General features: G+C 40.1%; 1 protein-coding gene across 13 annotated transcripts in view; it reads right to left on the reverse strand.

Moving 5' to 3' along the window:
* KIDINS220 (kinase D interacting substrate 220) overlaps positions 1-16,632 on the reverse strand; it is a 121,316-nt gene that overhangs the window by 34,238 nt on the left and 70,446 nt on the right. For all 13 annotated transcript variants that reach the window (XM_053587652.1, XM_053587648.1, XM_053587643.1 and 10 more), the window contains one exon: positions 13,653-13,815. In XM_053587652.1, coding sequence (XP_053443627.1) covers positions 13,653-13,815 — 163 coding nt within the window. The remainder of the gene's footprint in view (positions 1-13,652; positions 13,816-16,632) is intronic.

The raw sequence follows: 16,632 nt of genomic DNA on the forward strand, positions 1-16,632 counted from the left end.
GGTTCGGACCCAGCCCCGGCCAAACTGCAACAAAAAAATAGCCGGGTGTTGTGGCAGGCGCCTGTAGTCCCAGCTACTCAGGAGGCTGAGGCAAGAGAATCGCGTAAGCCCAGGAGTTGGAGGTTGCTGTGAGCTGTGTGATGCCACGGCACTCTACCGAGGGCGGTACAGTGAGACTCTGTCTCTACAAAAAAAAAAAAAAAAAAAAAAAGAATACTAGTAATGACTTCTGCGACCTAAAGTCAAAGTTCTGTTTTTCTCTTGTTCCATCTAATCCCCAAATTAAAATCTTCATTTCTTGTGTTCAAAACAAACTGGGAAAAATACTTGAGAAAAATTTATCATGAGTAAGCATTGTCTACCCTCTGCCCCAGCTCCAGCCCCCAGCCTGGACCCCCACGCTGGAGCGGTCACCTTGGTCTCAGTGCTCCCCTCTGCTATTACCCTATCCTCTCCACTCTAACCTTTGTTATCCCCTTCCTTCTGCTGGCTTTGAGTTTAATTTGCTCTGCTTCTTTAGTTAGTCAGGTGTAAAGTTAGGCTATGATAACTTAAGATCCTTCTTCTTTTTTTAATGTAGGCATTTATAGCTATAAATTTCCCTCTGAGCACTGCCTTTGCTGCATCCTATGAGTTTTAATCGTCTCAAAGATGATTTGCAGTACTTTGAGAACTATTCCATACGTCACCTTTCATATCACTTTACAAGGAACATTAGCCTAGGGGATCAGAAAATAGATGCTTTCCTTACCAGAGCTAAAGTAATACAAGTAATAAAAGCTGAAACTGTTCACATACAGAAGACTGCGCCGCACACACAACTCTCAAGAGAGAGAACTTGTTGGAAAAGAGGCACCTGTGCACATGCACAGGCCAGAGCAGGTTCCCACGACAACAATAAAACAGTGCCAGGTGTCCTCACTGATGCTCTTCAGAGCCTACAAAGGTCAGTTGACATCGACAGGCATCCTGCTCAGTATATAAGCTAGGAAACAGCAAAGCGCTTCTATGCTCAGAGCACCAAATACAAAATCATGACAAACCTTCACGTGTGTTCTGTTTTTAAAAACACATTTCCAAATATCCAATGTATCTGACTTACATCTTTAAGGAGAGTCTAACTAAGGATGTGTTTAAGAAAAAAAAATGTGTTTAGGGTTAAATAATGCACACCATAAAAGTACTTGTACAAGTCGCCAAAGGAAACCACTGACAGAACCAAATAATGTTATTACTTCACTTGCTAGAAGAGCATACTCTGTAATCTTTAAAAGTTATTTCCCATTGGCTCAGCACCTGTAGCTCAGTGAGTAGGGTGCCAGCCACATACACCAAAGCTGGCAGGTTCAAGCCCAGCCCGGGCCTGCTAAAACAACAATGACAACTGCAACCAAAAACTAGCCAGGCGTTGTGGCGGGTGCCTATAGTCCCAGCTACTCGGGAGGCTGAGGCAAGAGAATTGCTTAAGCCCAGGAGTTTGAGGTTGCTGTGAGTTTTGACGCCACAGCACTCTACTGAGGGTGACGTAGTGAGACTCTGTCTCAAAAAAAAAAAAAAACTCATTTCCCATTAAGGATGTATATTCTCAAGATGATCCATTTGGCCAAAATATAAGGTCCAAGATTACTTTTTTATATGAATGGAGGAAACATGCGGGTATGTTACTGGTTTAATTGTTTTAGAGACAGGGTCTTACTCTTGCTCTATCCCCCGGGCTGGAGTGCTGTGGCACAATAGCTCCCTATAATCTCTAACTCCTGGGCTTGAGCGATCTTCCTGCCATAGTCTCCCAAAGTGCTGGGATTACAGGCATGAGCCACTGTGCTCAGCCATAGGCAAGCAATTTAAAGGATAAAAAATGTTCAATATTCAGACTTGGTAAAATGTCATCATACACACAGACTGTCTCTTTGCAGTCAAGCATTAGTTAGGCTTCAACTGGGTAATGCCAGACCCTGGTGTTGGCAGCAAAGGCCCCACTCTGCCCACAGGCTCCCAGAACAGCACAGCTCCCTGCCCCAGGTCCTGTCTGCTCTTCCGGTTGTTAACCAGAGCTGGCACCATCTCAGTCACAGCTCAGCTCCATTTGCGTCTTGTTTTGTGCATGAATGAAAAATAGGGTCAGAAACTGAAGAGTTAACTAGGACTAGAAATAATAGGAGCAAAAATTCACACACAAAATTCCCATTCTTTATAGGTTAAAATGAAGCACTTAATTGTTTTGCCATAAAGGCATTCATACCCACAAAGAAACAAGGCTTAGTCAATGTACAGTGATGATTCAACGTGCCGTGTGCTGATGTGACAAGAAAACTTAGGATATCCAGCATCTCCTGCTGAAACTGTTGCATAAACTTAACTCATATTTACAAGTCAAATGCTTTTCATTAACTGCAATTTTGGCTTTTTTCTTTTTTTTTTTTTTTAAATTGTTGGGGATTCATTGAGGGTACAAGAAACCAGGTTACACTGATTGCAATTAAATGCAATTTTGATCAAGGCAATCATTTCTAAGGATACAGCGCCTGCACAGCATTTACTTAGCACCTTCCCCTAAACCCACTAGTGGTTCTCAACCTTCCTAATATTGCGATGTATTTTCACTGTTACAAAGGGGTCACGACCCACAGGTTGAGAACCGCTGCCCTAAACCCAGACCTGATGCTCTCAGATAACTTAGAATAAGGTTGTAGTCTTTGAATGTAAAGCAATGAGATTAATTTTTTTAAAGGCATAAAATGGGCTTGGTGCCTGTAGCTCAGTGGTTACACCGGCTGCATACACCTGGGCTGGCCTGCTAAACAACAATGAACTACAACAAAAAAATAGCCGGGTGTTGTGGCGGGCGCCTGTAGTCCCAGCTACTCGGGAGGCTGAGGCAAGAGAATCGCTTAAGCCCAGGAGTTGGAGGTTGCTGTGAGCTGTGTGAGGCCACGGCACTCTACCGAGGGCCATAAAGTGAGACTCTGTCTCTATAAAAAAAAAAAAAAACGAAGTTTATACTATGATATTTTAAAATATACAGATGAAAACACATGAGATCAAATTTTCATAGCTGTTTTAGGCAACATGAGTTGCTACCAAGTGGTAAGAGTTATCTATGCAACTGCTGCCTTTAAGGAATCGAAAAGTGTATCATATTAATCATATATAGAGCCAAATGTTCTATCATAAAACTCTGAATAACAGAGAACAGAGGCTCTGAATTCAAAGTAAATCTTTGAATATGTTTTAGATTAAAGCAAAACCTCTATTACATAAGCTATCTTAAAAGATGCAATGTTTGGCTCGGCGCCCGTAGCTCAGTGGTTAGGGCGCCAGCCACATACACCTAGGGCTGGCGGGTTCGAACCCAGCCGGGGCCTGCTAAACAACAATGACAACTGCAACAAAAAAATCGCCAGGTGTTGTGGTGGGTGTCTGTAGTCCCAGCTGCTTGGGAGGCTGAGGCAAGAGAATCGCTTGAGCCCAAGAGTCTGAGGTTGCTGTGACACCACAGCACTCAACCGAGGGCGACATAGTGAGACTCTGTCTCAAAAAAAAAAAAAAAAAAAAACGGTAATGTTTACTAAGTATAGAATCCAAGTTCCACAAAGTTTAAGTTTTAATCATTGTAAACCTAAATACAAATTTCTAAGCAGATCAATATTTAAAATTCTTTTTTTTATGCCTACCCTTTCCCCAAAAGTTAATTAAAAAAAACATTAGGAGGAAAAGATAACAATAAACTTTAAAACGGCCTTATTATTGATAACCATTCATTTCCTTATGGTCGTGATTCTCAGAGGTGACAAATAGCATCTGAAGCCATTTTTAAAAGGGGGGAGAATTCAACCTTTCGTTAAACTCTATTTTTCGCTTGTAAATAGACACTTTATTTCTGGCCAAGCGTGCTAATAATGTTTCTAGTGAAATACTCCCATCTTGTGGACTCCTTGAATATTGCAAACAGAAACCCCTTTGCATTTTAAATAGCTAGAGTTTTTGTTGTACATCACTTTTGTTTATTCTTGCATTTTAAAAAGTCTCCAAAATATTTTGATTTGAAATCCTGAAATCATAAACTATTACTGAAAAAATTAACTTCAGGAAAAAAGGAACCTCAAACTCTTGGGCTTAAGCAATTCTCTTGCCTTAGCCTCCCAAGTAGCTGGGACTGCAGGTGCCCACCACAACGCCTGGCATTTTTTTTATTGTATTTGTCATTGTTGTTTAGCTGGCCTGGGCTGAGTTCGAACCCACCAGCCCTGGTACATGTGGCCGGCACCCTAACCACTGTGCTACAGATGCCCAGCCAATCAGATTTATTTTTAAAATATAAATATACAAAATACCACTACTGTATTATAAAATTTAAACTGTAAACCAGAATAGGTAATGAGACTTTTTTTCATATGAAACACATATTTTTACATGTTAAAACATGCATTTTAAAGAAACACGTAGTCGTAGCTAGCTATTCAGGAGGCTGAGACGGGAGGATGACTGGAACCTAGGAGTCTGAGGCTGCAAATGAGCTCAATTGTGCCACTGCATTCCAGCCTGGGTGACAAAGCAAGCCCCTGGGCCATGTGCAGTAACGCATGCCTGTAACCCCAGCACTCTGGGAGGCCGAGGCAGGTGGATTGCCTGAGCTCAGGAGTTCAAGACCAGCCTGAGCAGAGTGAGATCCTTTCTTTACAAACAGAAAAACTAGTCCAGGGTTGTGACAGGTACCAGTAGTCCCAGCTACTCAGGAGGCTGAGAAAGAAGACTGCTTGAAAGAAGACTCCAGAGTTTGAGGTTGCTGTGAGCTCAGCCCCAGGGGGTGAGACTCTGTCTCAAAAAAAAGAAAAAAAAGACAAGACCCTGTTTCTACTAAAACCAACAACAGCAACAACAAACAAATAAATAAAGCTACCTAGAAAAAAAATTTAAAAATTACAACCACTCAGGGGACATAATAACAATATAAAAGCCACCTATGATGGTGCTGTGTTTCTAAGCTTTCTATACAAAACTGATGCTAGTTGCTAAACACAATTAGAACTGGATAAAGCATTTATCTGAGGTTTTATATAAGTTGGTAAGAAATTTGCAAAAGATAATTCAATGATCTAGAAAAATTTCTACCTACTGTAACATTCCCACTGAAACACAACAGACTATTCAAATATTCATAGGTATATCAATGAATAAAATACATGTGGAAATTTTAAAAATGAGTGTACTTCTGTATTTCCAGTATCTCAGACCCACTGCCTCGCTCACAGATACAGAGGACAGGCTCTTGGCTTCCAGAAACAGCCTGAGGAAGGACCACAGTTGGCTGTGGGATCTTCGGTCCCCCCCACACACACACACTCTCTGCCTCCTGGGGTTATAAGGATAGGTTGAGTATCCCTTATTTGAATTGCCTGGGACAAGAAGTGCTTTGCACTTGGAGTCTTTCAGTTAGGGAATATCTGTAGTACTGATCTGGCATCTCTAACATGAAAATCTGAAATCTAGAATGCTCCAATAAGCATTTCCTTTGATTATCAGGTCAGTACTCAAAAAGTTTCAGATTTGGATATGTTTCAGATTTTCAGATTAGGGACACGCAAACTCCAGTAAATGTGATAATCTAGGCAAAGTGAGTAATCCAATGTGTGGCACATAGCGAGGGCTCGGGTAACACAGGTAATAGTACTAGGTAATACGTCACCTAGTAAAAATATGAGATTGCATTAGCGGGTAATATACTTGAAAATGTTTAATGAACAAACACAATCAAAATGTTTGGCATAATAAAAAGTCATCTATGTCACACAGCCATTTAAAGCAACACTAACAACAGTCTAAGAGACTGAAAAGGGAGGGACCGGTCTAGAATTCACCAAGTAAGAAGCAGCTCTCCCAGACCATGATGTTCTAACGAATGTCAGAGACCTCAGAAGCGCAGGTGAACACAAAGTCACAGGGAATGTCTTCAAAAACACTGCTATGATTTTAACCTCACCTGACAAGCAGCAGGAACCACTAAGTGTCAGGTGAAATATGAAGTCACTTTTCAGTCTATGTCCACTGAGACCTTACTGTGTGCCTGGCCCAGGGAAATACCATCATAACAACAAGAGGAACATCTTTATCTAGAACCAAAGAAAGAAGCATCTGGATAGACAAGATTCTTTTCAAGTTAAAGTGAGGCTTCTCACCTACCCTCTTTCCCAATACATACTTTCCTCAACCCAAATGCCATCCTCTGATTTCTTTATTCTTTCAGAAATATCCACTATTGTCTAAATTGCAGTTCTCAACCTGTGGGTCACGACCCCTTTGTAACATGAAAATACATCGCAGCATTAGGAAGGTTGAGAACCACTGGTCTAAACCCTAAGTACTTGTCTGAAAGCAAGGAATTCAGCAATGCTACAGGAAGTTATAGTTTGTGGAGTTTATAGCTCATTCAGAAGACAAATATTAAAGTGGCGGGAATGCAAATACTCATAAGAGGGTAGTTAACAGCAGGCAGTGAAGAGCATACCAGAGAATAAAGGACGCATTTAATGAAATCTTGGGAGAATGGGAGGTGCCTAAGAAAGTTTTCCTTGGGCGGCGCCTATGGCTCAGTGAGTAAGGCGCCGGCCCCATATGCTGAGGGTGGCGGGTTCAAACCCAGCCCCGGCCAAACTGCAACCAAAAAAAAAAAATAGCCGGGCGTTGTGGCAGGCGCCTGTAGTCCCAGCTGCTCGGGAGGCTGAGGCAACAGAATTGCGTTAGCCCAAGAGTTAGAGGTTGCTGTGAGCCGTGTGACGCCACGGCACTCTACTGAGGGCGGTACCGTGAGACTCTGTCTCTACAAAAAAAAAAAAAAAAAAAAGAAAAGTTTTCCTTTTCCTGAGACACTGGCATTTAAGATGGACCAGAAAGATGAGGCAGGAGGGTGAGAGAACAGCATGGGAAACTGTAAAAAGAGGGAGAAGGGGCTGGGGCAGCAGGCTGAGCACCCTGGGAGCCCCAGTGCAATCCAGGCCTGCGCAGGGACTTGGACCAATTATTTCCCCCTATCCTTAGAGCCCAATTTGATATGCAAAGACCATCACTTCTACTTTATCCTCTCCATATTTCAAAGTGAGTATCATTCTAAAAGCAACTCACTTGTTCTCCTGCCTATGACACCTTCCTACACCCAGCAGTCCCCAATGCTACAGAAGACTCCTCATCCCCTCCCCAGCAAGGCTTGAAATGCCAGGGGGGGCAGAACACGCAGTTGGCAAGTACAGGGGGAAAAAGGCAATTTAAGAAATGATCCAGGCCAGGCGCGGTGGCTCACGCCTATAAGCCTAGCACTCTGGAAGGCCGAGGCAGGAGGATCACTTGAGCTATGATAATGCCAAGGCTCTCTACTCAGGGTGACAGAGTGGGAGTCTGTCTCAAAAAAACAAAAATGACTAAAAAAATAAAAGATCCAAAAAGTAAACTACGGTAAGTAGTTTTATACAAAAAATAAGCAATAAAACAATAAAATATTGTAACTTGGGGAAATGTGTCCTATGAATTCTTGTATATGTTTAGAAAAACTTTCTTTCAGTACCCTGCAACAAGGCTGAGATGAGGTTTTTTATTTCCTAGCTCTCTTGTGGAGTCACCATGGGCCATTTTCTATCACTCATTTTTTTTTCCAGAGACAAGGTCTTACTATGTCGCCAGCCTGGAGTGCGACAACTACTGACATGTGACAGCCTCCAACTCCTGGCCTCAGGCAGCCCTCCTGCAGCACCCCGAGCAGCTGACGACTGGCAGGGATCCCCACCCCTGGCTCCATCACTCACTTCATCTTTACTGTGGGCTGGCCAAATACTTTCTACATTTTTCATTTACCCAGATTTCTCTACACAAGTCCATTCCTATCCTCTTCCCTGCAGGAGGTTCTCAAAATATGTTCCCTTAGTCAATAGAGTTCCCTATCTCAGGCCAAACTACACTGAGACAACCAAACACCAGGAGAACCTCTGTAAGTTGACCACCCAAGGGACTGTGATAAACTAGGCAACATACAGAGGTGGTCATTGTAAGGACGTAGACCTACCACACTGATGTGCACAGGAGGTGCTCAGCTATGGAGGGTCTACTATAATAGGCACTAGAGCAGTGGTTCTCAGCCTTCCTAATGCTGCAGTGTATTTTCATTGTTACAAAGAGGTCATGACCCACACATTGAGAACCGTTGCAACAGAGCATCAGAGGAATCAGAGGAATGGCTATGATTTTTTTCAAGGCCCTGCAATAGACCCCCATATTCCCAAGGTAAAGGCCATGGTCTTACAATGGTCCTTCAAAAGTGGTCCCTGAACACACCCCACTGCCCACTCTGACCACACCTCCCCAGCAGCCCCTCTCGCCACACCAGCACCTGTGTAGTCACTGTTTCCCCAGGATTGAGCTCTCTGGCCTTAAGACCTTTTCACTCACCTCCTTGGTCAACTCCCCCCTTGTAATGAGGACTCCGTGTGGACCCCGCCTCACCCCTCCTCTCCCTCTTACTCTGCCATAGCACTTACTGCCTTTTAACACGTTGACCACGTGTGCTACAGACATTGCTTACACTACTGCTGGAGGTGCCAGTTTTATTTACAGATGTCCCCACCTCCTACAACACAGTGCCTCGTCCACACTTCTGCTCAGTAGCTATTTTCTGGATGACGGATGGGTTTTAAGCTTTCTCCCATTAAGTGTTCTCACACCTTTGGATGTTGCTGCATGTAGGTTAACAACCACATAAAAGACAAATATGTAGCAAAACATATAAATAGATAAACTCAAAAAAAGTCAAATGTCTAGTTTAACGTTTCATTTTTTTTTTCTCCTAACAAAAGTAGGCATGATTTTTAAGTGCATTAAAATAAAAATTCTGCCCCTTGCAGATAAAATGTGATTATACAATTTTTATTTCAGTACAAGCCTGCTTAGTTTCCTCGTCTATGTGGAGAATTATCCTGCGATTTTTATGAAAAACTAGATCAAGCAGTCTCTTTAAAAAGTTTAAGACACTGAACCTCTACATTCAGGGCAAGCATGTTTTGAGAATAAAGATGGAAACAGTAATTATATACAACTGAATACATTTTGAATGATGACAATACCAGTCCTACAGAGAAGTTATATCATATCAAGAACAAAGAGTTTCATTAAGATTCCCTAAGCAGGCTGGGTGTGGTGGCTCACATCTGTAATCCTCGCATTCTACAAGGCTGAGGCAGGTGGACAGCTTGAGCTCATGGGTTCGAGACCAGCCTGACCAAAAAGTGAGAGCCTGTCTCTACTAAAATAGAAGAATTGAGGCAAGAGGATCACTTGAGCCCAAGAATTGAAGGTTGCTGTGAGCTATGATGCCATGGCATTCTACCCAGGACAATAGCTTAAGACTCTGTTCCTGCCCCCCCCCCCAAAAAAAAGATTCCCTAAGCTATATATAAAAAACACCAGAACAGCAATGCATGAAACAATGTTTGGAATACATATTTCTAGTATCTCAAAACTTAAATTAAGAGAAAAATTATTAGTACAAAGGATGATGTACCTTTGATGTAGTACAAAGAAAAAAAATTACTAGTACAAAGGATGATGTAACTTCAATGTAGTACAAAGAAAGTGAGACAATTTCTTCACAAAGCTAAGCTAACTAATGTCCAATGTTTCATGGTATTCACATTAGTAATTTAAGTCCAGACACAAAAGGAACAAGCCTCTGCATAACCCAGGCCAAATGACAGCCCAGGGTGAGTACGCTGTGGTAGGGGAGCTAAAATCAACCAGAAAGTGAGGGGAAGGAGGTCAGTGAGACCTCAGAGAAGAAAGGAGACGACCAGAAGAAGTAAAATTAAGCTTTTGAAAACTCTGGTTGAATATCAGGAAGGAGCATAAGATATGATGTTTTATTATGAACAAGTTTAACTAATGTATGAAGATACCATTACTTCAATAACTTAAAGATAACGACTAGGTCTCTGCAGGCCATAAACTAGATGTCTGCAGCGTCTATTCAGCAGCTATTTCAATGAAATGGAAAAAGGCTGCAATTGTCAAGCTCCCTGAGAACCTATTCAATTGTTTTTTAAAAATCAAAATAGCATACAAAAAAAAAAGTTTGTTAGCTATCCTATCACAAAATTATTCTGACCATCTCATCCTGAGCAAAAGAACACTTCTGCAGTGTCCAAACAGAAATTTAAAACATTATCTTCATGAAAACTTCTTAAGTTAATCTTTTGAAAATCTCTATCATTCTTTAAAATGTTTAAAATATCAGAAATAAAGTTTTATACTTTAAATGGTTGTCCAAAACTCTGTAATAAAAAGTAGACAGAAAATCTTTTCCTACAGTTATTTTACTCCCTTTTTTCTTACTAAATGTATGTTAACAAAAAAAAAACCTCAAATGATCTAGACAAAAGCTTTTAGCTCAAAACATAATTGCAAGAAAATTACAATAATTGTACCAATTAAAATAATCTTGAATGAACAGTATGTCATCTTAATGTTCCAATGGTTTATAGAGGCATCTAGTTAATTAGCTGAAATTGCTCTCCAGTGTTAGTATCAAATGTCATTTGTTAAAAGTTGAACAATTTAGAAAATACTTTAACAAAGCAATTTTACCAAACACCAAGAACCAACATTTTCTTTTTCAACTGAATAAAGCAAGCAGATGTGTCATCAAATTGCTATAAAAATAAATGAGGCTTTTTATGGATTAAAAAAATAAATTTTACTACTAGTGTTAAAAATACTATTTTCTAGTTATTTTTACCAAATCAGATTTCTTAATAAAATAAATGAATATCAATTATATACTGCTGCTTTTTGTCAGCTGTAAATAAAACTTTTTATCATTCAAATGACAAGCACTAGCATCAAAGAACCCAACTGTTGTTAACTAGAAACAGAGTCATCTTAATTATTCTCACATAATCCAGTATCTGGTTTTTCAATATGTTGATCAAATTGTCGTCCTATAGTTTTTCATTCCAAATCATCTAATTATATTTATTTTAAGTCAATTCCTTAAGAATTCTGCTTTTGGGCAGCACCTGTGGCTCAAGGAAGTAGGGCACTGGCCCCATATGATGGGTTCAAACCCAGCCGCGGCCAAAAAAAAAAAGAATTCTGCTTTTATGCTACCTTTAATTCTTCCTTAGATGAGCAACCAAATATTTTTTTAAGTAGTTTTAAGCACATATGTGTGTCTTAAAAGTATCTGAGAATCACCCTGAATCCCCCGACTCATGAACGGCGAGCCCACCAATCAATTACCCTGAATCCCCCCATCATGAATGGCGAGCCCACCAATGAATCACCCTGAATCCCACCATCATGAAGGGCGAGCCCACCGATGCTGACATCTAAACTAACAGGTTTGTTTAATGGCAAAGTTCACATCACCTCATATACCTCCAGTATATAATAATATATATTTATTTGAACAAAATAAAATATCCCCTATAAAAATTCACTCCAAATTATTTTTGATATATGATCAAAGATACTCTCTAAAATATTTCTTTCATAAATGTCCTGTTTCATAAGCAGCATGTAATAATACTACAGGGTGTCCCAAAGGTCACCTATAAAGTCCCCGTATGTAGAGAAAACAGGATATTGAAGGTGTTTCTTTATAATATTCATTATAAAATTTTACAAAGAGGTGGCAACACACAGAATATTTTGTGAATATTTTGTATAGTTATATATACAGGGTGGACATAAAGTTCATGTACAATTTAAAATAATTTAACATAGGAAATCACACACAAACTTTATGGATACCCTACATATATTATTTTTGTCTACAAGAAATATTTTAAATTTAAGAATATAAATTCTTGAAAATTTCCTATGAAGCTCAAAATGCTAAAAATTAGAAGAAAATTGTAAAAGGTTGTCCAATTTTCCATCAGCAAACAACAGTGGTTTTAGACTAAGAAGTGTCCTACAATCTAGAAAACAATTTAGCCTGACACCGGTAACACCTAACTGGCTAATTGTTTGAGCCATCGTATTTTCACTTTCTTCTAGTTGTTTCAAATATGTTTATATTTTACCTTTGATCAAAAAATAAATTCCTCAACACTCGAGTAGTTAGTGGCAAATGATACACTATGTGAATTTTACCATCACATGGTTTAGAAAACTATGTGCACATTTGTGTGTGTGTGTGTGTGTGTGTGTGTGTGTGCGGACCTGGACAGGTGCAGGGGACGTCCTGAGAGTGAGCGCGCAGGAGGCACGGGCAGCAAACAACAGAGCAGGTGAAGAGTAAAACATTTAACAACAGATGGGTCTGGGTACAGAGTATACGGATGCTCTTCACACTTAACTATTCTTACTCTTGTATCTTTTTGTAAGTTTGAAAATATTTTCAAATAGAAAAAAATGTTTAAGTTAAAAATACATAAGTTCCTCGGGGGCATAAGATGCTTTTGTATTACTTAGAAAATAGTAAGTAAAATATGTATGTGAAAAACAAGAATTGGAAAATTATGAAAACTATATGCTGACAATACTCTGACAAGAAAAATTATTTAAAATCTTAAAACTTTTAATATATAAACTACAGACTAAATCCTGTTAGAATATTTCATTTATATTTTTAAAATGTAATATATAGTTTCAATTATACTCCCTTTTTTTTATTTTTTGAGAGAGAGTCTCACTGTGTCGCCCAGGGTAGAGTACGGTGGTATCACAGCTCACAGCAACCTCCAACTCCTGGACTTAAGCAATTCTCTTGCCTCAGCCTCCCAAGTAGCTGGGACTACAGGCGCCCACCACAACACCTGGCTATGATTTTTTTTCTTTGTTTTTTTGTTGTTGTTTTTATTTTTTTATTTTTTATTTTTAATTTCAGCTTGCTTGTTCATTCTTCTTTGTTTGAAGTACGTTTTTTGTTTGTTTGTTTATTTTCTTTCTTTTTTTTTTTTTTTAATGTTCTTCCTTTGGTGATTCTCTTTCCTGTTGCCTCCCCAGTAGCTGGGATTACAGACGCCCACCACAACATCTGGCTGTTTTTGATATTAGTAGAGACGGGGTCTTACTCTTCACTGCTGCTCATACTGATCTCGAACCTCCAAGCTCAGGCAATCTACCCGCCTCAGCCTCCCTCAGCGCTGGGACTACAGGCATGAGCCACCATGCCTGGCCAACGCGGGCAGGCCTGGGCTGGGTTCAACCCACCACCTTTGGTGTATGTGGCTGGCACCCTAGCAGCTGAAATACAGGCACTGAGCTCAATTAGACTCAATTTAATAAAATTATGTCTACAGTTCCCTTGTATTACCTTTTTTTCTAAGAGATATTTTACATAGAATAACAATGGGAACCTTTGAAGGCATTGAAATGTTTTGGAAAACAAAAGGAATTAAATTTTGTGAATTTGACAAGAAACTGGTAACACATAAAACTTTATTATACCTGAAACAGAAAGAATATGTCCAAATAAAGTTGGAAATGTTACATGATGGGATATATCCTTGTGCTAAGACAGCTCCAACATTATAATGCATTAATAAGAATGATTAGTTACATCCAAAACAGTACACATTATTTTATATTTAGTTTGCTTAATAAGCATTAACTTTTTTTTTTAACTCAACATAAGATCAAGTTAAATACAAAGAGGTCAAACAAAGTACCTTTCGTAGATGGTTTTTAACGTCATTTGATCTGGAATACCTTCAGTCTCTTCCAAATACAGTATGAGCCAAGAAGTCCGGTAGGGCCACTGCTCGGTAAGGTTGATCCAGCTAGCAAGCCTATCCCAGTTGAAACTAATCTGATTGGCTCTCAGTAATCGCCCTTTTAGAGAATACAAAAACTTTTTTTAATTAAAAGATGGGTTATATATTATGTTAAGCAAAACATTTAGTATGTTCACAAATAATTTAACTTCAAATTTTTTTAGTTTACCATTTGATTTTATACTACAAATTCAAATCTAGTATATATATGGCTTCTAGAACATAGAAGCCTTTTAGGGCCTTTTAGGGCTTAAACACGATTTCTGTTTAATTGTGAAGTAAATTTTTTAATTTGAATTGTGACTGGTGAGATACACTTCTTTGGCCACACAGAGGCAGGCATGTAACCTCGCCTGTACCCACCTCACACAGGAGAACATCAGTTCACCCATGAAGGACCCTGCATAGAAGCCTATGCACCTTCACCACGTCCAAATACACTAGGCCCCTCTGGTTCCCATACACACTCATCTTGGTGCACTACAGGCAGTCTGTGCGAGAAAGCTACCAATGGAGTTACAATGCTTCTCAAAGTTATTGACATGTTTTAAAACAACCCTGCCTATCCCTGAGGTTTTCTGAGGACTCTGATCCAGTGCTCCTCCCCCAGGCATGCTGACATGCAAATGGCTGTGGTCCTCAAGCTCTCAGGACAGAGGCTTTGCCACTGCTTCATCAGTGTCACCTTGATTTGGGAAGAATTCTGAGCTGCTGGCATTGTTTTTTAATTTTATAAAACTATCAGTTTTACTTCATCATTATCAATTGAACTTGTACGTAGACTAAGACATCTATTTGTTTTGGTTCAAATATGAATTATTCATTTTTCTACAGGCTACTAATAAATACAGATACACAATTCCCACTCCAATTCTTCCCATATCCCCAGACTCTCATTCCCTCAGCAAATCTGCTCACATGTGGAAACTACATTTTCATTGCTGGATTCTTTTGCCCTGGAAGAGGCATCTACTCTGCTAGGTCAGCAACAGACCTGCTGGGTCTTCACCTTACACCCAAGTTAGCTTCTGTCACAGCATTTGAGAGTTAGGGAAACTCATCAAAGTACCACAATCAATGATCCACTAGTGCTAGGGATAAAATGCTCAACAAAATAGATACAATCCCACCCTTCACGAAGCTTATGCTTAATGGAGCACACAAATAAATCAAATCAGAAATGATAATACAAATTAATTAAAAATTGTGACAAGGAGAGAGGAAATACACTCTCAGTAGAGAGTAAATGACACAGAACTGTTTTTAAAAAAGGCAACAAAAAGCAAAGCGTTACAATACACTTCCAACACAGTCGATCTACCGCCTCTAGATCTAGAACCTTTAAACTGGAGAAAAAAAAAGATGAAAAACCTTTTAGAACTGACTTGGGACCTAGGTGCCAACAGTACTGTGTATACGGGCAAGGCTTCTGTGTTACACAACACTACAGGCCGCCACGGTGGCTCACGCCTGTAATCCTAGCACTCTGGGAGGCCAAGGTGGGCGACTGAGTTCAGGAGCTCAAGACCAGCCTGAGCAAGAACCAGACCCCATCTCTACTAAAAACAGGAAAACTAGCTGGACAGTGTAGCGGCCACCTGTAGTTCCAGCTACTTGGGAAGTTGAGGAGGAGACTCACTTGAGCCCAAGAGTTTGAGGTTGCTGGGAACTATGATGCCAGGGCACTCTACACAGGGTGACAGAGTGAGACTATCTCAGAATGAATGAATAAATAAATAATTTTTAAAACCCACCAGGCTAGGCCATTCCGTAAGGGTCTTAGGTTTTTTGGAGACAGAGTCTTACTTTGTCACCCTCAGTAGAGTGCTGTAGCATCGCAGTTCACAGCAACCTCAAACTCCTAGGCTCAAGGGATACTCTTGCCTCAACATACCAAGTAGCTAGAACTACAGGCACCCGCCGCAACACCCAGTTAGTTTTTCTATTTTTATTATAGACGGGGTCTTGCGCTTGCTCAGGCTGGTCTTGAACTTGTGAGCTCAAGCAATCCACCCACCTTGGCCTCCCAGAGTGCCTGGCTCCTCCAGGGCCTTATTTGAGTGGCCTTTGACAATGTGTTTGTCACTCTTCCTCATTGAAACACTTCTGCCCTTTGGCTTCTAGAATGCCACACTTAAGTGGAAGCCATCATTGACCTTGGAAGAGCAGGTTTTGCTAAAGTACTGAGAGCAAGGGAGTACTGGAAGAGCTGAGAGGGAACAGAAGGAGACAGAGGGACAGATGGAGAGCTCTGCTGAGAAGCGGCAATAGCTAGAGTCAGAGGTGGAATCAAGGGAAGGGACCATCCATCTGTTCGTGAGCTGATGGGTGGCAGAGAATGCTATCTCCTCTCCGTGGTCTTAGTTTCATGGCACACATTGTGACGTGCCACAGCATCTTTCAGGCCTCCCAAGTAGGGCAGGGACTTTCCCATGTTCACTGCTTATCTCCACAAGCCCAACCAGTACCTGGCCTAAGGCACTGGCTACACATGTGTTAAATGAGTATATGGTGATAACATGCTAAAACATTTTCGTTGTTTAACTAAAATTAGTATAGTGAGGTTTGAGACCTCATTTAAAAGGATTTAATTACCAAAAATATTGTAAATATATTAGATACAACCTCATACAGAATACAGTTCATTGCAGGAACCCTAACACTACTCTAAAATACTATTCGTGTGTCATAACAGAGTTAACATTAGTAATCATTACGAGGTACTAATCAATGTAATATACAGAGACATGTATTTTACAAACTAAATTACAAGTATTTATGATTGCCCTAAAGCTAATTAATAAGTAAGAAGTAATAATTGTAGATAAGAATTCCATGCGAGGAATTCAGTCACAGGGCAATAATCCTCAATATT

The sequence above is a fragment of the Nycticebus coucang genome, chromosome 4 (genome assembly GCF_027406575.1).
Source record: "Nycticebus coucang isolate mNycCou1 chromosome 4, mNycCou1.pri, whole genome shotgun sequence".
NCBI classification, from domain to species: Eukaryota; Metazoa; Chordata; class Mammalia; order Primates; family Lorisidae; genus Nycticebus; species Nycticebus coucang.